The sequence below is a fragment of the Notolabrus celidotus genome, chromosome 8 (assembly GCF_009762535.1).
Source record: "Notolabrus celidotus isolate fNotCel1 chromosome 8, fNotCel1.pri, whole genome shotgun sequence".
Classification (NCBI taxonomy): domain Eukaryota; kingdom Metazoa; phylum Chordata; class Actinopteri; order Labriformes; family Labridae; genus Notolabrus; species Notolabrus celidotus.
Genome location: NC_048279.1, coordinates 18,969,286 through 18,994,939, shown reverse-complemented (window position 1 = coordinate 18,994,939; position 25,654 = coordinate 18,969,286). Strand labels below are relative to the sequence as shown.

Genomic DNA, 25,654 nt, shown 5'->3' with positions numbered 1-25,654 from the left:
TTCACTCTAACTGGACTCTGTGCACTTCACTAGTTTTTATTTTTGTATTTATTATTTCTTGTTTGTATTAATGACGTTGTGTTTTTATTATCTGTAAGGTGACCTTTGGTGACTTGAAAGGCGCCCCAAATAAAATGTATTATTATTATTATTATTATTATTATTATTATTATTATTATTCATGTTGGAGGAACTATGGGAGTGAAGGAGCGGATCACCACCATATTTTTTGGAACTGTCCAAAATTACTACAGTTTTGGTTAAATATTTCAAATTTTATGAAAAAAATTCTGGGATTGTCAATTCCATTAACTTTTGTTTTTCTTTACTTGGGTGACCTGCCAGATGACTTAACAGGAGACATCAAATATCTCTTAAAAATATTTATTATCGGTGCTAAAAAAGCAATCACCCCTGCAAATGGTTACAGGCAGATCCACCCACAGTACAAAATTGGTTTGAAATCATCACAGAAATCCATGAGATGGGACAAACGACTTTCCTGCTAAGATTAAGAAAATATTTGTACATTACAAGGTGGGAAAAATGGACACTATATTTTTTTGGAATAGAGGATGTGTGTGGTGGCTGCTCCCCTTCTTACTGTTGAAAACATTACTAACCTCCATTTTACTTTAAACATAAAGTTTACAAACATACTGTACAAAACCTATGACTGTGGAACTTATTAGAAACTGTTAATATTACAAAGTCTGGCTATAATGTTGATGTTTTTGTTCTGTATTTGTTTTTGGTTTTTTTGTTTCCTCTGTCTTTTGTTGTGCTTAAATTGAAAAAATGGAAATACAATCTAAGTGATTCTTTTTTTCAGGGCAAAATGCATGGATGCCTATGAATATTTTACTCTATACGAATGAACCAATTTTATTTTGACTGATTTATTCATGCACGAAAAATGTTTTTCTTTCACGTGAAGGCTGAATGCCATACAACAGTGAGTGCTTCACTTCTGGCCATTCATTTCTATATTACCCACCACGGCCTGCATCTGTTTTACTGCACTCAATATATGATTTAATTATATGCATTGTTGAAAAGAAAAATGCCAAAGCAAATTTTATTGCAATAGCATGAAAAGCATGTTTTACAAAAGAAAAATAGCCAACGTACAAAAATGCCAGTGGTAAATTAAAAGTCATTACCAGATTGTGTTTTCTTCTGTAAAGTAAGGATCCTGAAATAGCAGGGTACTAATGTTTGCTGTACTCCTACGAATAATAGAAGTTGTATATGTAAAATTGAACATGTTTTTAGACCTATATATATTTAAATGTATTTACATTCTTAAAAGTTATCTGCATGGCATTAGAAATCTGTCAGAACTATTTAAAAACAATGTCATACCCATGTGTGGATGACAGCATGCCTTTGGTCCCTCCCCCCGAAAGCACAGACCTTAATCCCTGATAATCTCAGCGTTCACTGAAAGCCTGCAGTCATGGCTGCACAGAACGAAAATGTTGTGTCTTTTGGAAATCTGTCCAATACAGAGAGAAACACCTTTACAAGACAGCACGTTCTAAAAAAGAGGTAAGATAACTATATGGGGCCATGGAGTTATGGAGTGGTGGACACTGGTCTTTGTTATTATACAATACAAATTGATTATAATCTGGGAAGGGTGTTGTGAAGAAATAACCCCACAAGTTTTTTCCATTGTACTTTTTCTGAATTACCTTCAGCGTAAGTGTTTTCATCTTGACAGTTTGTACTGAAAAATTAGGAGGTTGTGTGTGGATACCTGTGTCTGTTGCATATGTAGCTGAGACATATGCACTTTATCTCACATTCTCAACAGGCCAGTGCTGTTGCAGGCTGGCTTTCCAACTCAACAGAGTCATCAAAATCTGTAAGTGCCCAGAGAAAAATAATGTGAAGTTTGCAATGCATGTCTGCAGGTTCAAATGTTTTTAAAACTTGATTTTCTGCGTGTGTTTCATGCAGCAGGGCGATGAAGCTGCAGATGCGTTGGCAGGAGCTGAAGGAGAGAGAACTCACAGCCCAAAAACACAACAGACAGCTGCTGCAGCAATTTGAAGAAGCCCAGGACACACTGAGAGAGATGTTGACCCTCAATGCTACCATGAAAACTATTCGGGTACTCAGAAATAGAAACATGCAGAGCAACATGCACAGGAAGAATTACGAAAGAGAGCTTTACTATAATGTCTCTTACCTTACAGTTCTCATCTGTACTACAGTCTTACCTTTCTTGAACCTTTCTCTTGACCCTTGACCTCTACAGAAAGAGTATGAGCGCTACCTGGAGGAGAACTCCCCACGCTGGGAGCAGCAATTCAAGGAGCAAACACAAGCTGCTCAGAAAAGGGTACAAAAATCAGAGCTTGCAGTTATATAGACCATCATAACTGTCTGTCTCATCTTGCTTGATGTACACAAGATTTACATTGTCACTGCTTTTCAATAAAACAGTAAGAAAAAGACTCATCACCATAAATGCAACAGTGTCAGTATTGAATAAAACCATTTTTTCTTTAACAGAGGATGGAGGATTGTTTGCGGTCATGTCTAAAGAACCCAGGAGGATCAGATCGACTTTTACTCTCACAGGGTTTGTTCTTCTCCTTACCTCTCAGCATTCGAATCATCAATGAGACTGCTTTCAGACTTTGTGTCTCAAAAATCAATCAGCAAGTAATTTTGTCAAGAAAACATTGCAGCTCCTTTTTAACATGTATTTATGATTGCAGGGTCGACTGCAAAGACACAACACATCATTGCACCTCAAAGTCACAACAACCAAATCCACTGCCCAGATTACAACCAAGATGGCTCCCCTCACCTCCCCTACATGCCCTCTTCCTGGCTGACCCACCCTCAATCCCAGACTGCTAGGTTTCCCATCAGAGCACCCTATCATCCTCAGCCTTCCTCTCATGCCTCCGAGTCTGTCCCACCACCACCACCCTTCTCCCCACATCCTTGTCCGTTCCCTCTCCCCCACCTTGCCTCCACATTGGTCCATCGTCCGCCAGATTGGGGATCCCTGCTGCCTCACCACCTCTGGTCTCCAACAGCAGGTGTGGCTGGACACCCCTTAGACTCTGGGGCTCTGTGGGGTCAGCTCAACATGGAGGAGCCTCCTCCTGAGAGGGGAGATGCACTTGTCGTAGGAGAGGGGTCAAGAACAAGCAGGCCATCCAGCTCAGTGAGAGGAGGAAGTGGTGGAAGCAGGAGGAGTCATGTATCCCAGGACCTGGACATCAAACCAGGTGAGGAACAAAGATATGAAAAGTTTAACTTGAGTGTGTTTTTCTATCTTACTTTGACCATGATGGGTTCTTTCTTTGGATTCTTGAATAATTTGCGTGTTTGTAAATATTGTGCCCACAGTCCGTCTGCCCAGTGGCCATGCAGAGAGCAGTGAAAGCAGCAGGGAGTCTGATCAGGCAACCCGAGAGAGGAGGAGGAAAAAGAGGAGGGAACAGAGAGAAAGATCACAGAGTTCCTCCTCTGGAAGAGAGGCACCCAGCTCTCAGGGGTAAGAAACACTCTGAACCGAGGACATCGTATGGTTCAAACTGATTCAGTGACCTCTCCGCACCCACGTTAACTTAAACAGCGCACCAAGCTGTGAAATGTCTCTGTACCTGCTTGTCTACGTTAAATCCTGCCTAACAGGAGCAGCCCACAGCAATAATTCTTTAAGCAGTCTTTGCAACACAATGTAAATAGTTTATTTAAAGACCCCCCCCCCCTGAAAAAGCCAACAGCCAATCAAAATTTAAGAATTTGGCGTGGCCCCAGTGGGGTGTCCAAGTGGATTTCAAGGGGAGCCCATGCCACCCCTGGCCGTGCCCCTGACTAAGTCATGTCCACAAGAAAACAAAAAATATTTCAAAGTACATCAACTCTTGTAAAAGTGCATTTGATCATTCTTCTCAGGTACAAACAAATTCAGTAGTTACAGCAACCCAGACATAAGTACAATTCAGTGGTCAGCGTGGTGCAGTCTGTGTTCATTTGTTCTTCTTTGTGTCCTACCCAGTTGACATTCTTGAATTTTCCTAACCACAAGGATGGAAATTACTTGTATCTTCTACTCCTATTGAAATCAACCAATATACTTTATCATCACTCAAATGATATCACTATATCATTTTTCTTCAACCGGTTCCTCTCACAGGTCATCTGGGATTTCCAGTGCTATCATCTTTGCTGCAGCCACAGCAGCCCAAAGCCCAGAAAGTGATGCCTCATCAAAGAGAAGCAGCAGTAGAAGGACAAGGAGAAGCGGGGCTCTTGCTGTTGTGTCACCAAGGCCTGAGATGGTGATGAAAGAAGGGAATACAGGAAGAGCAAATAACTCAGGAAGTCATAAAGAAGAGAATCCGTCTACTGAGAGTCCTATTGAGGAATCAGGGAGTGAAAAAGCAGGAAATCTAGAGTCTGGATCCCAGAGGGAGGATGAATCTGGGAGCGTAAAAATTGAAGAGGGCAGTGAACATGAAAAAGAAAAAGAGGAGAGTGGAAGCTCTGGATGTAAAAGTTTAGCAGAGAAGGATGAGGAGGAAGAGGAGACAGAGAGAGAACTAGATGATGGGGATGGAGAAAATGATGTTGAAGAAAAAGAGAACAGTGAAAAAAATGAAGAGCATGAGGAGAGAGACGAAGAGGAAAATGAGGCTTCTGAAAGAAAGAATACAACCGAGGAGGAAGATGAGACAGGAGCAGAGGATGAGATGCAGGAACAGGAGTCCGTGGAAGAGGAGAAAAACTTAAAGAAGGGAGACAACGAGGAGAGGAAACAGGATTCTGAAGAAGTGGATGAGGATGGCAGCGAAGGAGGTGAGGACGAAATGGAGGAGGATGGGGAGTCAGATGAGGAAGGAGGAGAGAGTGGGGAAGAAGAGGAGCAGAGAAGTGATGAAGCAGTAGAACCAGAGCAGGAAGGAGATTCAGAGGACAGTATCATCGCGCTACAAGACAACAGGTAAGATGGTGAAAAAGAAACAATCTTATTTGCTAACAAGAGCACCTGATTTGATCTGATCTGTTTTTTCAGAACCAAAAAGATCTACAGTATTCCTGAGGGAGTTGAAGATGAAGAAGAGGAGGGAGAGGAGCATGGAAGTACAGCATCTCAGGATGATGATGACTCAAATGATTTCAGTGAGGAGGGTATTGAGAATCTGCTGGCCCCTCACGGCCAATCACAGGAAAAAGAGTGAGTGGTGTCTGAATGTCTCTGATTGTAAAAATGTTGTCTGAAACACACCTCATGTTTTCTTTTCACCATTTTTCAGAGAAAAGGAGAAGAGTGCCGGTCAGAAACCCAAAGGTACAGAATGATTTGACATAACAATCATTAGATGCTCTGAATTTAAAAAAAAAAAGGAACAGCTTTTTTTTACAGCTTTTTTTTCCTGAAAATTACGCACATTTTAAAGTAAATAATTCCCTTTTAAAATAAAATACTAAACATAGCAATCAATTATGATTTAAGCAAATGTGTACACTCTTAAAATGAATTTATGTTTATAAATAGACATAAAACATGTCTTCAACAATTATCTGTTTAACCACAAACCAGTCATTATTGCTCTTTGTTTTATTTTATCCTAATAAACAATGACAGGAGTGCATCAAAAGAAAACCAAACTATCCTAACATGAAGTACACTTTCATTAACCTCTCCCACCGCTAGTTAAGGTTGTTTGGTAGTATGTCAAGCCGTTATAACATTTAATCCAAACACACTCCTATCAAGACTACATAGTAGATATTTAGAACATCATTTCTCTGTGTCAAAACTGTTTCACATTTGTCAGTTCAGATTCAGCCAAATTCTTCCTTTCTATGATGAACATTTAATATACATGCAATATTTTTCTTTCTAGGAAAACTCAGATTTCACATATCTACAATCAAGTTGTTACTACTAAAAAAGTAACCCTGAATCTTCAAAATGTGTTGACTTTTCATTTTGGGTATCTGAAATTTAAATTACAGCTAAGTAACAAATGTATAGCAAACAAAGATTGACCTGAACTGTTGATTGTAGATAGTAAGAATGTCATTGAGGATGTGCTTATTTTAACGAGAAATAATTGAATATCAGTTTTACGTTTCTAGTCTCATTTAAATGTCAAACAGGCTTGTAATAGTGTCCATAGAACCAGGATAATTGTATTTTCCTCGCCACCAGTCAAAGTGGCGGGGAACCATATGAACTTTTCTGTTTTCAAAATAGGCTGTATAAATTAAGTTTTCCATAGCTCCCTCAGAGAATGCACTCACAATGTAATACTGAAGTTCTCATGGTAAATCAACTATCTGAATTTTTTATAAAAATAAGTGTTTGAATAATCTCATTTCCTATTTCCAGTGGAATTATTTTATTATTAGGTACTTGACTCATCCCTGGCTCCAACCTTTCTTTTACACTAAGAGACTTCCCTAAAAACTTAGCCTGCAATTATTATTTATATTTTTTTAAATTGTCATAATAGCCATGTTCTTTATCACAAATTTTATGAAGATGTAAATTCAGATGTTTGTTTTTGTGTTGCAGCAAACTGTGACGAGGTGGAAATGTTTCAAGTGGAGCAGTGCAGATCGACTAAAGATTACTTCAGTGACTCTGATGAGTTTGACCACTTCTATGACTAAATATGTAGAACTCAACTGACTTAACAGAGAATGAAAATGTGGTTGTCGATATTTAAATGGTACATATTTCCAATCCAGCAATGATCAAACTCATCTGGAATAATTGCACTTTGACAGCATGACATGTGCATTTTCATTTTATTTTCGGATACAGTTTTTCATACAAATATGGAACAGGTTTTAAACAGGTTTAATCTCTTATCAGAAAGAGAAACTGCAAACAGACTAAAAGAAATTTTACAAAGTGTGACAATAATTTATTGATGAGTTTGTCGTTGCTGTTGTATCAGCGTGACTGATATTCAAACAGTCATGATAGACCCTGCCAGAGAACGATAAACTCACAACAGTCTGTCACAACAATAAACAGGGATGATGTTTCAATAGTACAGAGTTTTGGCTTCTTTTTTTTTGCCTATTTTACATCAGCACACCACTTCCAAAGCTGTTGGCAAACTGTTTCTGGATTAGTTTGCCGTGTGTCTGCTGACAATGAGCGCTCCAGCCTTTATTTTCTTTAGATTTTCACCACCTGAGCAGTCAAACAGGGGCTCACTTTTTTACTGTCTTCTGTGGCGTCGCTACGCTGAATGAGCAGTCTGCCATACGTCCCGCCTACCTGGCCTTTGGTTAGCCGCCCAGGATTCACACACACGCAGTTAACAACATCCTATGCACAGGGAGAGATGAGGTTTACATCAGTTCATATACAAATAAAACAAAAGACAACCTCTATCAGAAAGTTGAGTCCTTCATCCTTTAACATCCAGTGAAATCAATTATGTTTGGAGGTTTCTGTTCTGTGCCGAATTCTTTACAGGAGTCAACAGGTTATGGTTTTGTTTGTACAGAGACAGAAGGTGTTTACCTTCACGAAATAGCGCAGTTCAGAGGGAATGATGAGAACATCAGGGGTTAGCGGCATCTGACCAAAGCTCTGAAACTTTTCATAATCCATGTTGACGTCTTCCACAGGTGGGTATAGTGGGTAGTAGCTGGAGAGTAATAACACAAGTATGAGAGTTACCAATGTTTGTCGGTACTCAAATACAAAAATATGAACTCTTCAAAGACTCCTACCTCCTCTGGGTGAGTATGTGTTTCAGGATGCGCGAAAATCTGTCTGATCCAGTACCGCTGTAACACAATCAATTGAGAATTTGAACACGGTAATATTGTAATGAAATAAAACATAATACAATGCAACTCCCACTTTAAAAAGTTCATCATAACATTTCAACTCAAATGAATTTTCTAGTTGAGCTCCATTGCTGGATGAAGGTATGTCATAATAAAAAAATAGTGATCTACAAACAGTCCCCACCTGCTGATCTCCTCTGCACCCATGTGGAACAGGATGTCTGTGGACGTCAAGCCAAAGGTTACACCGTCAATCAGCAGGGTGCAGGGGTCGGGGACAAAGGTGACGCGCTACAGGGAGCAAAGAGAGAGAGAGACTGTATGAGCAAACATGTTGTGTGTTTAAATAAGACTTTCCACTTGTGTCACTGTAACACTACAATGAGGATGTTATTTCTATATCCCCTGAAGGGATGGGAATTGATAAGATTTTATCAATGTCATTGCCATTGTTGATTCTGCTTATCAATCCATTCCTCATCAATTCTCCTAATGATTCCTGAGTATTTTTTTGAGGGGGAAAAAAGTAGTTCTACACAGTCTTCCGCACCAAAAGGAACCATTTTATTTTTTCCAAAGTTAAGTCTACACAAGACTGAACATGAACATATTCAACTTGAACATACTGAACAATAGGTTGACCTCATTCTCGGCCGCGTGAGTCCGGACTTGGCCCCACGAGCCTGGAGGAAAAGACTTTGAATTTGGAGACGAAAAACGCTTTTCCTATCCATGTTTCCTCGAAGTTGAAAGAGTTCTGCGTCATAGAGTGTGTGATGTAATGCAACGTACCGTGACGTGACGTCGTGGTGGGAAATGAATCATTAAGAAGGATCGATGATGGAATTGATCAATTGGAACCGTTTCTAAGTCGGATCCGGTTTTCGATTCCCACCCCTACACACCTGGCAAATTGTGTTGTTTACATACTTTATGAAATACAAAGTTTAGGTCTGACCTGGAGCTGGTCCTTGCTGAGGTTTTGTGGAGGGATGAAGGGAGGCTGTGGGTAGACGAAATGATGATGGATGTCTCTCTGGGACGGCACAAACACCAATCGACAGCCAACACTGGTAAACAACAAAAGTGGAATAAGCCTTCATTATTCCTCATTAGGGTGCATCTAAAGGAAATATGGTTCAGGCTACTCAGGAGCTTTAACAATGTATCCACAGTGAGGGGAGACAATAGGCTTACCTCTTGGTGCCATCCACAATGCTTTCAATACATCTTGAGAAAATGGCCTCAAACGTCTCAGTCACTTGGCCTTTCTGATTGAGAGAACAGGTGGAGATAGAGATGGTCACAAATACAGAGCAGTGAGTTTGATGAACAAAAGGAAATCAAATTGCCATGCATGGACTTTTGATGATCAAATTAGATTTTGCAGTGCAGAAACAGATTTAGGAGAGGTGAGTGTTTTGGGATCAATACACTAACTATGCATGCCTGCTGTTAAAACTGACCTCAATGTGATCATGTTTGGAATCCAAAAATGGGCCGAGCTGAAAAAGAGAAGGTTTCATTAGAAAACTTTAACACAACTAAGAATGATATAATTGTTTCTGTGAACTACATGCTACTACAGAGAAGAAGTTGTGAGCAGTTTGTCTGCAATGAAGCAAAATTAGTATATAAAAAATAATCTTTACCAGTAGGCAGACATCAGGACGATCTCTGACAATCACATTGATAAGGTCCACCAAAGGGTCAAAGCTCAGGCTGTCAGAGGGAGTGTATGGTCCACATGCTACCAGGACATTTAAAGGCTCTGCAACCAAATGAGATCATGAGTGAGTGTGAGGTCAACACAAAATATGCAATAAACTGCAACTAAATTTGATCAAATCTGCTCTGAAACACCTTACCTTCATTCATCTCCATTTTCACCTCAGATGTGTAGAATGGCAGAGGAATTCCCTAACAAGACACATCACCATTAAACACATGTTGCTTTTACAAAAATATGATCTTTCCATGCCAGCACTTAGAAACGTGTTCACTTGTGTCTGACCTCGTACAGTTTGGAAGCCATCAGTTTTCTTCCTGTTGTGTTCATACCGTCCATCAACACCACCTGAGGAAGTGGAAACAGACAAGGGCATGAAGAAAAATGCCTAAATGCATACAAAAGATTTTTATGCTTTGAAATTGTTGAACACATGTAAGAGTTCTCGGTCAGACACTGGGTGAGACTCCCGCCCAGGTCCTTGGCATGCTCTGTTACTCTTGGTGGCCTTGTATCCTGCAGCACACACCTCAGTGCACAAGAAAAGGAGAAACCACCTCATGCATGCAGCACATTCTAGTCTAGTGATTTACAGCAGCTGAACATATCAGGAAGTAGTTCCCAAAGAGCTGCACAGCTGGATGCCACTCTAGACTTTTGAAGTTGACACATATGTAGTTTCATGAAAACAAAAGGCGTCCTTCTGCTCACCTGACCAGGAAACAGGGAGTATTCTTTAAGTTCTGATAGGTCAACAGGTACTTGTTGACCACCTTGCTCTGGTCCTGCTTCCAACAGTACAGACTGTGCGTTTAGTTTGCCATTGCTGTCACAGCAAACCTGACCCAACACTGTGATACTGTCCTTCAGGTGAAAAGATTCAAACAAATAATGATTAGTCACACAATGATCAATCCTACATATATATCACCTTGCAGGCCAGGTCAGCTGAAGTAACAGATGTGGAGCCATGTTTATTCTAGGAACTACCAAAGATAAATGTATTTAACTTGCAGGGACCAACACCAGGACTATTCTATGAGTTCTGGGAGTTTTGTACTGGTCTGCTGTCATATTTGTCAGTAAGTAAAACCGTAATCTGTTGGTTTGGGTAAAATAAAGTTGGTAGATCTCTCAGCTTCCAAGCTAAACTGAACATTTTTGTCATTAAAAATCCTTAATGATAACTTAATATAAGATTGGTGGTTTTGCTCTGCTCATCCTCACTGCTTAAAATGCTATTTGACTACATTTCATTTCCTTTTTTCTGATATGTATGCAAATTGTAGGTACTTAAAATAAATTCTGCCAATGTTACAGCACCTAGCAGTGATGTCACCCTTTTGTAGTGTTGTTTTTTTTAAGTAAAAATTAAAAAAGTCTTAATACGATTGAAGTGGCAAAAACAACAATATCCATTTTGTTTGCATGAAGCCTGTGTACCTGGGCGGGCAGAGAGACAGGGGAAAACTCTTCAATGTTGAAGTGGGACCTGAGGCCCTCGCCAAGCTCTTCTATCTTCTCTGTCAGCACTGGGACAGAAAACACAGATGTAAATTACATGTAAACTGTTTAGAGACATTTGCTATTGTCATTTGAGTAACTATGGCCTACAGCTAAAAGCTTTTATCATAACTTACTGTCTAAACAGAATAACTACCATGTATCTCTTAGTCTAGTTTAGTCCATGTTACCACAATCATGGGGGAGACTGCTGACTCGACAGTTGACATTGTTGATGACAATCATGAACCTGCCATCAGCAACAATCGTCAACTTCAGCACCTGACTACAGTGCCAAAACCCCTACAACATGGCCATGATACTACTGTATGTAATCTGTTGAGTAGAGAGATAATCTGAAGGCTGCTATCAAAGCAACCTGGACTTCAATGACACCTCAGCAGTGCCACAGGCTGATTGTCTCCATGCAGCGCTGTATTGATGCAGTTATTGGTAGTAGAGGAACCCCAATCATGTATTAGGTGTAAAAATGTACATACTTTAAAAAAGTTGCACAATATTGTATTGTGTCGTATTGTAAAATCATTTTCCTGATTGATCTTAGGAAACATTCTAATAATTTGAGACAAAGGATTTCTGATTTCCCTGAATTAAAGGTCATCTAAAAATTTAAACAAAGAAAGTTTGAAATATTTCACTTTGCATGTAATGATTGCAGAAGATACAGTATGAAGGTTTTTGGCTTAATAATGAAAAAAAGGACTCTTTCACAATACTCTAACTTTTTCAGAAGCATCTTCAGTTGAATAAATAAAAGTTAGTTTCTCTTACCGTTTCGGATATCCCGTAGCCTCTGGAACATGTACTTGTAGCTGCAGCGGAGGGAGTCTTCAGGCCCTTCCAGCAACTCGAGCTGGACACCTGAACCTGAAGCCTTCCTGCCAACCCAGCGAGTTCCCTGCACGGTCCCAAATGTAACAACCACCTCCCCTTTGGCTCCTCGCTGACTGTACTTCTGTGATGGTGTTGCACTGTCAAAAAAAAAAGAGTGGAGAAAGGAAATAGTCAGATCAGAGTGGAAAATATCCAACAAGCACAACAAGTTTGTAACAATGTAGTTTTCTTTTTTTTAATTTCAAATATTATCTGAAATTTGTTTACAAACGTATAATCTACTCTGAGAAAGATTTATTGTGAGTAGGGTTAATGTCTATTAATATAAGATTAATGAAAAATAGTCACAGGGACATAGAAGCAGATGTTAACTCCTTAGTGGATTTGAGAAAGTTATTTTAAGATGGTTGTATGGGTTTGTTGATCTTTTTTGAAAAGATTGAACCAACATGAAAACAAAAGAAAGACTCTGTGAGTATCATCTGTTTGTCCTGCAGTATAATGACCGGCTGTCTGAGTTGTTTCTGGATACCTGGGGGAAAAGCTGGCAGGAGACAGCAGCAGGCCTGGGCTGGTCAGCAGAGCTGCTGTTCTTTTTGATTGTGGGTGTTCAGGAGTGGTCAGTGCCCGCTTCTGAGAGCCCTAAAAACACACATCCAAACTCACAACAGGCCCTGCATCTTTTTTTATCTAGCTTATAAGTGTACATCTCAACAATACTACCTGGATTCAAGAGTGGAAGCTTACCTTGCCAGGAGTAGAGTAGGCATCCAGTAGATTCTCCTCCTCTTCTTCAGCTTTGATTCTGAACAAACAATGTCAGGGACTATAACTAATAAACAATTCTGCACAACAATAATAGAGGTCACATATAAGAGACCACTGTGAAGGATACAAGTCCTGTAATGAGTTGATGTCTCTGGTTCTGTTAAAATTGTCTTCTTTTCTGAAGCTTGGTTTTGGTTTCTTTTTCTTGTTTAACACCTGCAAACAAAAGTTACAAACTGTAAATGAGATACATAAGCCCCATAGTGCTCATTAAGGACTTTGATGCACAGTAAAGGAACTTCTGTGAATTGTTTGGTAGGCCTATTACATAAATAACTTCAAATAAGAACAGGCAGTACTGTGGTTCATGTTTACCTCATGTTCGAACTGCTCCAGGGTGACCAGTGTGAGCTTGAGTCCTTTTTTTGTGGTGCTGTAGGCCACCCACTCCAGTACCACTTCATCTGCCTGAATCCTGTTACAGATACACAGCTCCACCACTGAGGGACACAACAAAACAAGAGGAAGGGGAGAAGGTGGAGAAATGTAAAATGTATCTAACAGAAACAGCAAACTGAGGAATCAGTGAATAACACCTCCAATGTAGGGTTGCCAACTGTTCCGTATTAGCCGGGACATCCCGTAAATTGGTTTGTTTCATACAGGACCTCAATTGTCCCTATATTGACTATTAACTCTTGTAAATACAGCAGACTGCACCCTACAGACCCAGGATCAGATAAAACGGCAGATCATGTGCCAATCACACCGCCTGTCATCCAATCACAGGCCCCCTCACAAGTCCTACAAAAGAGTGTTGAGAGGATTTTCTCTCTGATGGCCATTAAATGGTCAGACTCAAGAAACAGATGCAGCACAGAGCTGATCAAACTGTAACTTGTCATGTAAGGACTTCTCTCTGGCTGTGCAAAAAGGACAAAAGACTGCTTGAGTCAGTCAAGAGCAGCAAAAAGTATCCATGGAAAAAGTACATTTGGTGAGTCATACTTGTCTTTTGCATTACATTTTTATTTTGCCTGTTTTATTATGTAAAGAGCCAAATTGTAGTTTCTTTGAGGTGTATTCATATGAGGTTACATAATGATACAGTAAGGATTAAAGGGAATATACACACTTTCTGCATTTCCAGTTGAATCAGAATATGAATATAGGCTGAATTCACACATCATGCTCACACCACCATGGCACCGTGAACCTGTCCCTTATTTAGCAGTGAGAAAGTTGGTAACCCTACTTCAATGACACATGACCGTACACGGGCAAAGCGTTACAGGCAGTTTACTTGTAAGCTGTTTTTAGCCCGCAGAAAGAAATAATAGCCATTTGTTAAAAACAATAAGGTCACAATAACTTACTCTTGTCGAGGATGGACTCATCTTGGCAGGGTATGTCGAACACTTCCAGCTCCGACTGTAGGCTTTCTGCTGTTACTGTTGCCATTGTTTTTCTCTGCTGTCTACAAAACCTTGTTTTGATGAGACTTTGCTAGCTTCTGTTAGCTTTTCTCCCACTTCATAACATCGTGAAAAACCTTCTTGTTCTTTTAAAACGACTTCTGAGCACTTACTGCAACAGGTAAACAGCACGTTAGGTGATAGATAAGAGAACTCGTAGCTGACATTAGATGTCTCTATTTCATTTTACCGCGAAAAAATGCTTCCAGTGTTGGCGGCCGGAAATTGCGTCACAGCAAAAGAAGCGGAAGTTGATCGTGCCAACAAAATAAAAGCCTTTAACGCTTCAGTGTTTAACACAACAATAGCAACAGCAATAACAATTTTGTTTATAAAGAACATTTCATTACACATAAGTTCAATGTGCTTTACATGGAGAATTAAAAAAAAATAAAACAATTTTTCCAAATAGAATAAATAAAAACAGAAAAACAATAGATACATCCAACATACATCAGACACAGCAATCAAACAAACAGCAATTGTTGCTGCACATGCATCCAGTCACAACAGTCATTATATCACTTATATGCTTGAGAAAATCAATATGTTTTGAGTCTTTTTTTTTAAAAGTGGAGACAGTAGTGATGGACCTGAGGTCAGCAGGCAGGCTGTTCCAAAAAGATGGACCACAGTAACTAAAGGCCCCTTCACCGGACCTTGATTTGACTCTGGGTACATTTAAAAGACTTCCACCTGCTGACCTAAGGATCTTGGTCGGGTTATACACCGTGAGCAAGTCAGATATGTACTGGGGAGCTGAACCATTGAGTGCTTTATGGACTACTAATAGGATTTTAAAATGGATTCTGTATTGAACGGGTAGCCAGTGAAGTTTTTTGAGGACAGGGGTGATTTGGTCATATTTTCTTGTATGTCAGGATTCTAGCTGCTGTGTTCTGGATGAGTTGGAGCCATCCTATGGAGTGTTTGGATTAATTTTTTTTAAATTAGTTTCTTCATGTAGCTTCCTATTACATTATCAACATATTTTTTAACCCAGCTTGACGTCTCTAATAACCACAAACAGACGGCGTGATTTACAGAACTATTTTTTATATTGAAACCTCACAATTTCAATTTTGACGTACACATGAATTGTAGAACATTTTAGAAAACAAATTCATAGTTTTGTAACATACAATATGTTTTAGGTTGATACATGAAAGAATATAAACACAGGATAATCTTAGATCATTAAGCTTTAAACAAACTTATTTTGTTATGGTTCCCCTTTTTAAATCTACTGTAACAATCAAGCAATAAATACAGTGTACCTATCCAAAAGAAAGTTTAAACAAGTATTTATTTTGCTTGCACAGTCACAACACACTGTGCTTTAAAACAAATAACTAATGTAAACTGCTTCAGCAGCCTTCACCCATAACAGAACTCTTTCAAGACACACATTCTCAGATTTCTGTTCTTGTTGGCTCGTCATTCTCCAGATGTTCTTCCATCTGTTTAAAGAAACAATGATTTCAGATTATGTATTGAAAATGAGATAGGTTAACTCACAGGAAGTGTGTCTATAGTAGCAGATTAGTTTCTACGTACAGCAAACATCCCACTTACCCTATTTGAGTAGCATCCAACCCTTGAGACAAATTTCCACACTGTGACTCTCCGCAGTGATTCACGTAGGGAGGCTGACAAGTCATGAGTGTCACGCACCTGACAAACACATACATTGTAGTTGCACATGTTTTTTGTCCTTCCATCAGAACTTGTAAATGTTTAGTCCTCATTGTATGTAATAAATGAATGTAAAATGTGGTATGTGGTACAAGGAAATTACCAGTTGTGTCTTTTAAAGTATGAGTTGCAAAAGTGAACCTCTCGCATTTAAATCCCTTCATCTCTTACCTTCATGCAGTTCAAACAGGTGTTTCTGAAGTCCACGTTACTGCTGCTACTCACAATACTGATGGATGAACTGAGAATCACTTCAGCAGCTGAATGCAGCTTATCTTGTTGCTGACACACCACACAAAACACACATAAACACAACATTAAAACAACTTACATTCATTAATGTGTTTTTTTTCCAACAAAGCAATGAATTGATTAGGCAAAATAAAATAAAAAACATGATTATTGAATCCCCAACATCTCAAAGGAGTGTTTAAATGTTTTGTCAAGCAACAGTATTAAACACAGATGTTATTTTTCTAAGTATAGAGTGGTCAAAGTGCTAGAAAAGCATCAAATCCTTAAAATTTGACGAGTTCTTCGTTTGATAAAAAAAAGACATTTGTACTTAAGTGATCATCAAAACTTTTGTAGGACATTTTTACACTGATAGATAACAAAGAAATCTCACCAAACACCATCAAAATATAACCAAAACAATGAAAAACAACAACAACAACAACAACAGTAGCACATGATAAAAGAGAGATGTTTCTGGTAGTTCAGTATGTATCTCAGACTTGCTTTTTGTCTGCGCTCTTGGGCTTTCTGTGTGTTCCTTAGCTCAGTCTGCAGGACTGATGTTAACGCCTGCCTGTTGTGCTTCAGAACATCCTCCAGGTGGTGCTCTATCAGTGCCTCTGTGACTGAGATTTACAGATAGACATCAAAACAGTAATAGTTATTAATGCCATTGTAGCGTTTTGGATGATACATGCGGGCTGCCCCTCACCCATAATATCAGAGAGATGGCTGGTGAAAGGGTCGCTGTGCTGCAGGAAGAGGAGGAGCAGGAGGCCTTGCTGCACTCGGGGAACATTTGATTCTTGATCTGGATCTGCACAGTTTTCTTGTTGTACAGTGTACACAGTGCCACTGCTGTGCACAAGATCTGCAGAGGATGTTAAATGATATATTTTGTGAAATAGAAATGAGAGAGGAAACAAAAAGAGAGCATAATTACTAGTGATGCTTTCCACTTTAACAGTAAACACACGCAAGTCTATACTGGTACAGAAGTGGGTTGCAAAATCATGAAATATGCGTCACATTGAGGATGTGAGGGACGCACCTAAGGATTAGGCAAGTGATTGCTATAAAGTTTGTTTTTATAGCTCTAACTATAAAACTTGAAATTACTTAGAATTAATTTCCTGGACATGCAGTAACAACATCAGCCTGATGGGATCCTGTCTTCTCACGTCTGTAATGTGAATAAGGATTACAGGGCCTATAGCTTTTATTGTGTCTTGTGAATGAACAAGATGACTCTGATGAGCTGTATGTAGAAATGGGGTTTCAGTTTTGGTTGTGATTCATCGTGCAGTCTGTGTGAAAAAAAAAAAAATCCTATGATGCAAGATAAGACTCTAAGAAATCGTCCAATTCTTTATTTTATCATGAAATGACTAATATGTTGTGTCTTAGTGTCTGTGGCATGAAGTGATGATCGGTGATGAATGAGTCTGATGTCAGGAAAAGCATTTAACAGCAAGTTAGATAAGGATTCAACTTTAGAGCTAGTCTTAAAACAACTTTACTGACTACCGGGAAGAAATGTATTTCAGGGTCAATTTAAAAGTTAATTTATGAACTAGAGGCTGGCTGATTGTTGAATGATTGTTTGAATTATTCAATACAAGATCAAACTCCTGTTTATAGAGTAAATTAAGAGAAACCACTTTCATATTTAAATACATATGATATTTTAAAAAACTAATGCAGCTTAAAATTGAGGTTTGGGACAGTTAAATCAACATTGTTGATAACAGCTTCTAAATGTTTTCAATGTTCTTGTGAAAACTAAATGAAAACTCAAGGTGTGCTTATATGCTGGCAACTGGCAACACTAAGCCACTATGGTGGAAGTAGATATATTACAAATTGGAAGAAGTGAAATGAAAACTGGAGTGTAGTGTCAAACTCAAAGACGGTTCAAGAATGTTCCGACATCCCAACTTTGCTCTGAGAACTGTTTACTGCAGATGCTACACTACTTTTTGCATCAGGGCTAAATGTTTGCAATCAGCATAAACAACTAGTGCAGATTAGTAACATGTGGATATAATCTTTTCACCACTGAAGCCCAGATATGCAGTACTGAAGTCCTTCCTCTTCAGTTGTTGTCCCTCTAACTTATTTTCCTGGATGTTTTCTTTGCGTGCCCATTGTTCTTTTTAGTTTTATTCGTCAGTGTTTTCCTCTAATTCAAATTACTAGCTTTTGTGATCCATTAAAAGTTTTTATAGGATGCTTCAGGACAGGGCTGTGTGTATATTCTCCAATAAACAAACACAGGTGGTAAGAGTTAGTGTTTTTCCATTCAGGCCTCACATTAACGAGGTAACCAAGGTTTCAGGGTGTCTCTTTTCAGGACAGGATTAACTGTCCTTGACTTCAGACCAACTTCAAGATCAACATATATCCCATCCAAGAAAACTGGCCATGTCTGCTACAGATACTAACGCAAAAGATGTGACCCTGCAATCAGTGTGTGTTGTGGTTATTGTCTACCTTTAGAGAAGGAGCAGTGGAGGCTGTGCAGGCCCATTTCCTGACAGTCCAGATGTGCAGGAAGGTTCTGGAAGAAGATGGAGGGGCCTGCGACAGGGACATTACTGGGGCCGTATACCAAAACCTGAACACAAGAAGTCAAGGAGGACTAATACATTTTAGATACCTGAACATGAAGGAGGAGCGGTTTTACTGATTTCAGCCCAGATTAAATAGCTCCTCACCTTCCTCCCTCTCTCTCTCTTTCACCCTTTTTTTAGCTCTTCAATTATATATTTTTGAATGTCATTTTAAGGTTAATTTTCTTTGTATGCTTTTATTTTACTTCACAAGCTCCAACTGAAGCCTCTAAGAAACTGCCTCCATCGACCCACAAGTGTCAGTATGTCTGACCATTTTTATTTATTTCCAAACTCTATCATGACATTAACAATCGTGTTGGTACACAGGGTTTTAACTCCTCTCTAGTTCCTTTTTTTTACCCTAATTCTCTAAAGAACTATGTAAACAACTTTTTCACAAGAACAAATATTTTCCAAGAATGAGCACACACTAAAACAAATAAAAAGATAGTTTTTATCAGCCCTTCTTCACTCACAAACAGAACCCTGCTATATTTCAATATCATCACTTGGAGGATGAACTCAGCCTCAGTCCAAGGGGACTAATACACTGTTTTCCAGCTGCGTCCCATGACCACAGACTTGAAGGTGTTGACCCCCATCCCTGGTTTCACATTCAGCTGGAAGCCTCGTCACAGTCCCATGATGTGAGCTCAACCACGTCCTCAACTAAAAAATAAGAAAGGCCACCCCCACCACCACACACACTCTCAAAATATCTGTTAACTTGAAATTCTTTCCACGTTTATCAGCAAAGGATATTTGGATGCGAGTCAGCTGTGTTGACAGATGTGGGTACTGCAGCACACAGGGGCTCAGGAGTGTGACAGGCTGGACGCGGAGTTCCCCAAACAGGCCCTGATCCATGGCTGCAGGAGGGATACTGAGTGGTATCTGGCCTCCACAGACAGGGTGACCTCCCAGACACCAGCATCCTTTCTTTACACAATCTGGAGGCCTTTAAACCCAGGAAGAGACAATCACTTTCAATATACAACATTCAACACACCTGCTTATGTCTCCTTAAATCTTCAATATTAATCTGTAACAAAACTAGATGAGTATTCTTTTTTTTTTTAGCTTCCATTGTTTATTTACTGGAAGGAAGACAACTTTGATCCACACAAAAAACTACACATTACACACAAAAAAGATAGTATTACTGACTGTGTAACACAAGTGACATCCAAGACTGGGGGTGGATGGCCTGCCCATGCAACTCTCCTCTTTATCTTCCCTCTACAAGAGCAAAAGTGTAGCAGTGAGCATTTGTGTTTGTTTTAATGTTACTATTACTAAAACGGACACATGAAGGGTGCAACTGAAAAGCTGATGTCTTTGTATTCTAAATGTGAAGGATGAATTTTTCCTTTAAAGTTTAAAGGGAGGTTTTTTTTATGGAGTTGTATGAGGTACTTGTCAAAAGTAATTGTATTACTCACAGGGAGTCCTGGTCAGCTTGGTCCCTTTGTTCAGAAACCGGCAGGTCGGTACGCCCTATTGGGATACTTTTCAGTGCTTTACTTTGCCGTGAGAAAGCCAAGTCGTTTTTGCACATGTGTTTGCTGAGCTGACAGGGATCCCCTGAGGGTCATACACTGACTATGAAAAATACCTCATACACCTCCCCTTCAAAAAACCAAACTATCCCTTTAGCTTATTTTCTAAAAAATACAGATACATTTTGGAGTGACACAGAACAAACCAATGACTCACTAAAAAACACATCAGCCAATTTTTTTGTCATGAAGTCATCTTAAAGGAGTGGGAAAGTGCTAGATTCATCATAATATACAGCTTTGAGCTGTGTGAGCATAGTTAGCAGCCGTACCTAAATTCTCGCTGGAAGGTATTCTGACCGAGTTTGAATTTGAGGTGGATTTTCACCTGTGATTCAAAAAGAAAAATAGACAATGAAATGTTTGCTACCTACACTACCGTTCAAAACTTTGGGGTCACTTAGAAATGCCCTTATTTTTGAAAGAAAAGCACTGTTTTTTTCAATGAAGATAACATTAAATTAATCAGAAATACACTCTATACATTGTTAATGTGGTAAATGACTATTCTAGCTGCAAACGTCTGGTTTTTAATGGAATATCTACATAGGTGTATAGAGGCCCATTTCCAGCAACCATCACTCCAGTGTTCTAATGGTACATTGTGTTTGCTAATCGCATTAGAAAGCTAATGGATGATTAGAAACATCTTGAAAACCCTTGTGCAATCATGTTAGCACAGCTGAAAACGGTTTTGCTGGTGAGAGAAGCTATAAAACTGGCCTTTCTTTGAGCTAGTTGAGTATCTGGAGCATCACATTTGTGGGTTCGATTATACTCTCAGAATGGCCAGAAAAAGAGAACTTTCATATGAAACTCCACAGTCTATTCTTGTTCTTAGAAATGAAGGCTATTCCATGTGAGAAATTGCCAAGAAACTGAACATTTTCTACAACGATGTGTACTACTCCCTTCAGAGAACAGCACAAACAGGCTCTAACCAGAGTAGAAAGAGAAGTGGGAGGCCCCGGTGCACAACTGAACAAGAAGACAAGTACAGTAGAGTCTCTAGTTTGAGAAATAGACACCACACAGGTCCTGAACTGGCAGCTTCATTAAATGGTACCCGCAAAACGCCAGTGTCAATGTCTACAGTGAAGAGGCGACTCCGGGATGCTGGCCTTCTAGGCAGAGTGGCAAAGAAAAAGCCATATCTGAGACTGGCCAATAAAAGGAAAAGATTAGTATGGACAAAAGAACACAGACATTGGACAGAGGAAGATTGGAAAAAAGTGTTATGGATGGACAAATCGAAGTTTGAGGTGTTTGGATCACACAGAAGAACATTTGTGAGATGCAGAACAAGTGAAAAGATGCTGGAAGAGTGCCTGACGCCATCGGTCAAGCATTGTTGAGGTAATGTGATGGTCTGGGGCTGCTTTGGTGCAGGTAAAGTGGGAGATTTGTACAAGATAAAAGGATTTTGAATAAGGAAGGCTATCACTCAATTTTGCAACGCCATGCCATACTCTGTGGACAGCGCTTGATTGGAGACAATTTCCTCCTACAACAGGACAATGACCCAAAGCACACTTCCAGATTATGCAAGAACTATTTAGGGAAGAAGCGGGCAGCTGGTATTCTGTCTGTAATGGAGTGGACAGCGCAGTCACCAGATCTCAACCCCATTGAGCTGTTGTGGGAGCAGCTTGACCGTATGGTACGCAAGAAGTGCCCATCACGCCAATCCAACTTGTGGGAGGTGCTTCAGGAAGCGTGGGGTGAAATTTCTTCAGATTCCCTCAACAAATTAACAGCTAGAATGCCAAAGGTCTGCAATGCTGTAATTGCTGCAAAGGGAGCATTCTTTGATGAAAGCAAAGTTTGAAGGACAAAATTATTATTTCAAATAAAAATCATTATTTCTAACCTTGTCTATGTCTTGACTATATTTTCTATTCATTTTGCAACTCATTTGATAAATAAAAGTGTGAGTTTTCATGGAAAACACGAAACTGTCTGAGTGACCCCAAACTTTTGAACGGTAGTGTACTTTGTAAGAATATTGTGAATGAGTATCAGAGGGGAAAAGATCCTACCCTTGCATTGGTCAGACTGAATGTGTGCAGGATCGCTTCTATGTGAGCACACCACTCTGGGCTAAAAAGAGTGACATCTTTCATCTGGACAGTACACAAGATAGAGACATACACAAAAAGTCACTAACATCCATAAAGCATCATGTTCTGAATTATTAATATAACATTTAAAACCAATGCTGAATTTGATATAAATTAGTGATGGGTGATTAGTATCTTCTTTTGATGACTGTAAAGTAACCCAGTGCAGATATCTTGTGACATTTATCCAAAACACCATTTTATAATTGTCTGGTTTCAGTATGAGTATCTTTATTTCAGTATTAAGGTATTAGTATTATTTATAATGACTTAGTATGCTAGTAAAGGCTAACTTTTTTTTTTTTACCTGAAAAGACAGAAGCAGTCTGAGAGAACCGTACAGTTCAGTAAATGCACACAGCTCCTCAGGGTCGGGCTGTGGACATGACCAGTCACAGTCAATCATGCTCTCTTTCAAATCTGTCAAAACAATGTGTGTAAATGAGTTGATTTAGTGCATTAAAAGCTCCTGTTGTGTGTCCATGTAAGATGGTTGAATATATACATACCAGGTTGTAGTTCTTCCATTTTAATCCCTGCGCACCATAGACCAGCGGCTGCAACTGTACCACAAATGTTGACACAGTTATGACAATTCGGGCGATATGTCATTTGTCTTACCATGTCATGAAGGGAAATCATCAGCTATTATAATAATAATAACTTTGCATTGTATTTTGTGCTAAATGAGAAAAACAGCACCAGTTTCAGATTTAGTTTTTTCTATCAACATTTAAGTAGTAAAGTACAGGCTGAGTTGAATGCAAGTAAACCTGTACTCTTGCCTTGAGGTGACAATTTAACTGTTTATTTTTCCTATTAATGATGTCTTCTCTCTTTTATTTGTCAGATTCCTCTGAAATTCAGTCAATACCCATGGTTCCATTACACAGTGCTTCATTTTCAGCTGTTTTTTTATTCACAATGGATGGATGGCAGAAGACTGTAAGAATTTCCATTTTGACTGAAATAATTTGAAGTTGAATATGGATAGTTAGCGCCTCCAACCATACACAGTAAACACATCACTGAACAGTGCTGCAGCGACTTCTTCCACTGGGATAATCCGCTGTCGTTAAAGCAAGACTGGTTTACAGGGGTGTGCCAGGAATTCATGGACCCCTGAAAAGATATCTCAGTGGTCCCCATCACCACAGCCAACCCTACAAAATTGAACATTGCTGCTATAATACTGGTTTATTTGCATTAAACAAAATGTATGTTTAAAACTAACCTGGTTAACTGACTCAAATCTAAGCTACATATCAATATAATTTATTTTACAATTTCCCCAAATGTAACTGCACAATATTGACCGTCAGACTGTCCACCTCTTTAAACAAGATTATTTGAAGCTAAGTGACTTGTTGATTAACAACAAGGGGGCATTATTTGGTAATCTCACCTCATGAAGTCAAATAAAACTCTAAAAACCTACAGTTTACTGTCAATCAGCTTCAGCCACACTTGATGCTATGAAAATATGACTATTCCCCACTTTAGGCATGATACGCGCATCTCACGGAGCTGGAAAGAAATTCCTGAAAGGGATTCTGAATGTTTGTTTATTTATTCAGACAATGTTAGTTATCTTATTGCAGTAATAACAAAACAAAAAAAAGTGTAGTAGAAAACACTTTTTATTTCAGGCCCATTAAGGGCCCCCCTCCCCACTTGGGCCCTAGGTAGTCAGTCACACTATTCCCCCCACTACGACGCCCCTGCTGGTTTATACTTGGATAATTACTACAATGTGACTAAATGGATGATCAAACTTTAGGACACTTCATTGGTAGGTTGGATGAGAAGAACAAGGTGAGTTTTACCGGTGCAGTACAAACTTTGAACAGCATCTCCTGTATCAGCCCAAAGAAGTACCAAAAGCCCTCCTGTCGTCTTTAGATCGTGCTGTTGTTTCTGCTTTCTCAGACACATGATCAATCGCAACACCTGCGACCATTTAAAAGAAACACACCCCTTTAGTAAGCTAATGCTAGCATATAGGATTCACAGTCAAATAGAACAAGGATCATTTAGGTAACAATTAATCAGACAGGGACTTTCTGTGAAAACATGTTTGAAAACTCACTGTTAAGAGATTACCTGCTGTATTTCTCTGAGCATCTTTAGAGATCTGTCACAATCGAACTGCCGCGCGCTAAATCGAATTTCACCATGCGCATGCGCGTTGTGCTCACCGAACCTGTGAAGTACTCTTATTCCATACTATATCATATCACGAGACATCTCGCGGCATTAGATCCTCGAGTGGGACATTTTTGGTCGTTCCAAAGTCGAGGCTCAAATCCAAAGGAGATCGTGCTTTCTCTGTCAGAGCTCTTCGACTTTGGAACGACCTCCCTGAGGAGATGAGGCTCGCAGAGTCAGTGACATCTTTTAAATCTCTTCTTAAAACCCATTTTTACAGACTTGCTTTTATGATACTTTATCTTTCTAACCGCTTTAACTTCTATTTTATTATTAATTTTATTTTTTATCCAACTAATTAATTGTTTTAAATTGTATTTGATTTATTGTTTTAATTTAATTTAATTTTTTTCATGTATTATTTTAATGATCCTAATTTATCCTGAACACTTTTCTAATATTCCCGATGTGATGTCATCCTCTTATTATTTTATTGTCCTTTTAATGCTTTTATTTACTTATCCATTTTCCAAAAAACATTTTATTTTATTTATTTATCCTTGAAAAAACTCTCAACAAAGATTTACTGGTCTATTATCCCACCACTTCATTCTGTTTAATTTATGTGTATTCCTCTTAACCTCTTGCATTGCATTTTGTTTTGCATTGTTAAAGTTTCTCCTCCCTGTTGTTTGAAATGTTTGCTATGTAATTTGAACCATGCTTTGTTTGTCAAAGCACTTTGTAAACATTTGTTGTTAAAGGTGCTATATAAATAAAATTATTATTATTATTATTATTATTATCATTATTATTATTATTATTATTATTATTATTATTATTCCACACCCTTTATCAGAGCTGACAGCGAAAATAATTAATGTTGTTTACATTAGGACATATCCTCTATAAAACAAAAGACTATTAAGTTAAAATATAAAAAAAGGCTTGCTTTAAGTTTGCCTTTACAACATATTACATATTTATATTAAAAAGGTGGGTTCCTTCAGAACTTCACTGTATCAGAAAACTTATTCTCACGGCTTAAAACTTTTCCATTTACAGAAGTTATTGTTGACATCATACTGAAAGTCCTCTTACTACCTTTTTCTTAGGTCTTCACTTCACATACTGCTCTCTTTTATTGAAATATAGT

The 25,654-nt window shown here is 38.9% G+C and overlaps 3 protein-coding genes across 6 annotated transcripts; 1 reads left to right on the top strand and 2 right to left on the bottom strand.

Annotated features, from left to right (window-relative positions):
* The first annotated feature begins 1,515 nt into the window (after window positions 1–1,515).
* tcof1 (treacle ribosome biogenesis factor 1) lies at window positions 1,516–7,043 on the top strand. The gene is made up of 11 exons (XM_034689577.1): window positions 1,516–1,551; window positions 1,820–1,870; window positions 1,966–2,119; window positions 2,267–2,350; window positions 2,524–2,593; window positions 2,733–3,254; window positions 3,376–3,523; window positions 4,169–4,975; window positions 5,048–5,209; window positions 5,289–5,323; window positions 6,557–7,043. The coding sequence occupies exons 3-11, from the start codon at window positions 1,973–1,975 to the stop codon at window positions 6,652–6,654; spliced, it is 2,073 nt and encodes a 690-aa protein (XP_034545468.1). The 5' UTR covers window positions 1,516–1,551; window positions 1,820–1,870; window positions 1,966–1,972; the 3' UTR covers window positions 6,655–7,043.
* Window positions 6,776–14,360, bottom strand: pola2 (polymerase (DNA directed), alpha 2). Its single transcript, XM_034689578.1, has 18 exons — window positions 14,026–14,360; window positions 13,025–13,149; window positions 12,777–12,865; window positions 12,629–12,686; window positions 12,414–12,523; window positions 11,819–12,018; window positions 10,967–11,055; window positions 10,235–10,387; window positions 9,809–9,871; window positions 9,663–9,714; window positions 9,447–9,565; window positions 9,261–9,299; window positions 8,992–9,065; window positions 8,753–8,864; window positions 7,979–8,085; window positions 7,735–7,791; window positions 7,523–7,649; window positions 6,776–7,324 (listed from the first exon to the last, which is right to left on the bottom strand). Exons 1-18 carry the CDS (start codon window positions 14,108–14,110, stop codon window positions 7,172–7,174), a joined length of 1,812 nt encoding a protein of 603 aa, XP_034545469.1. The 5' UTR covers window positions 14,111–14,360; the 3' UTR covers window positions 6,776–7,171.
* A 1,051-nt stretch (window positions 14,361–15,411) lies between these two features.
* Window positions 15,412–24,673, bottom strand: zgc:195212 (DUF4554 domain-containing protein). Of its 4 annotated transcripts, none has more exons than XM_034690942.1 (14): window positions 24,454–24,673; window positions 24,192–24,300; window positions 22,860–22,913; window positions 22,658–22,770; window positions 22,270–22,353; window positions 20,503–20,558; window positions 19,839–19,910; window positions 19,434–19,629; window positions 18,550–18,673; window positions 16,769–16,927; window positions 16,561–16,682; window positions 15,991–16,101; window positions 15,700–15,798; window positions 15,412–15,584 (listed from the first exon to the last, which is right to left on the bottom strand). In XM_034690942.1, exons 1-14 carry the CDS (start codon window positions 24,472–24,474, stop codon window positions 15,537–15,539), a joined length of 1,368 nt encoding a protein of 455 aa, XP_034546833.1. In that variant the 5' UTR covers window positions 24,475–24,673; the 3' UTR covers window positions 15,412–15,536. The 4 variants fall into 4 exon arrangements, with proteins under 4 accessions (XP_034546833.1, XP_034546834.1, XP_034546832.1 ...); XM_034690943.1 differs by having other exon boundaries at window positions 24,177–24,300; window positions 24,440–24,667; XM_034690941.1 differs by having other exon boundaries at window positions 24,177–24,300; window positions 24,454–24,666.
* Between the last annotated feature and the right edge of the window lie 981 nt (window positions 24,674–25,654).

Coding starts and splice junctions, on each gene's coding strand:
- tcof1 (XM_034689577.1), top strand. CDS start 1,973: ATGAAGCTGCAGATGCGTTGGCAGGAGCTGAAGGAGAGAGAACTCACA. Junction 2,351..2,523: donor CACAAGCTGCTCAGAAAAGG/GTACAAAAATCA, acceptor TTTCTTTAACAG/AGGATGGAGGATTGTTTGCG. Junction 5,210..5,288: donor GGCCAATCACAGGAAAAAGA/GTGAGTGGTGTC, acceptor ACCATTTTTCAG/AGAAAAGGAGAAGAGTGCCG.
- pola2 (XM_034689578.1), bottom strand. CDS start 14,110: ATGGCAACAGTAACAGCAGAAAGCCTACAGTCGGAGCTGGAAGTGTTC. Junction 9,300..9,446: donor GTCCTGATGTCTGCCTACTG/GTAAAGATTATT, acceptor TCTCTTTTTCAG/CTCGGCCCATTTTTGGATTC. Junction 9,066..9,260: donor CCAAACATGATCACATTGAG/GTCAGTTTTAAC, acceptor TCTCTCAATCAG/AAAGGCCAAGTGACTGAGAC.
- zgc:195212 (XM_034690941.1), bottom strand. CDS start 24,474: ATGCTCAGAGAAATACAGCAG. Junction 24,301..24,453: donor TGCTCAGAGAAATACAGCAG/GTAATCTCTTAA, acceptor AAATGGTCGCAG/GTGTTGCGATTGATCATGTG. Junction 19,630..19,838: donor GATGTCACTTGTGTTACACA/GTCAGTAATACT, acceptor CTGGGTTTAAAG/GCCTCCAGATTGTGTAAAGA.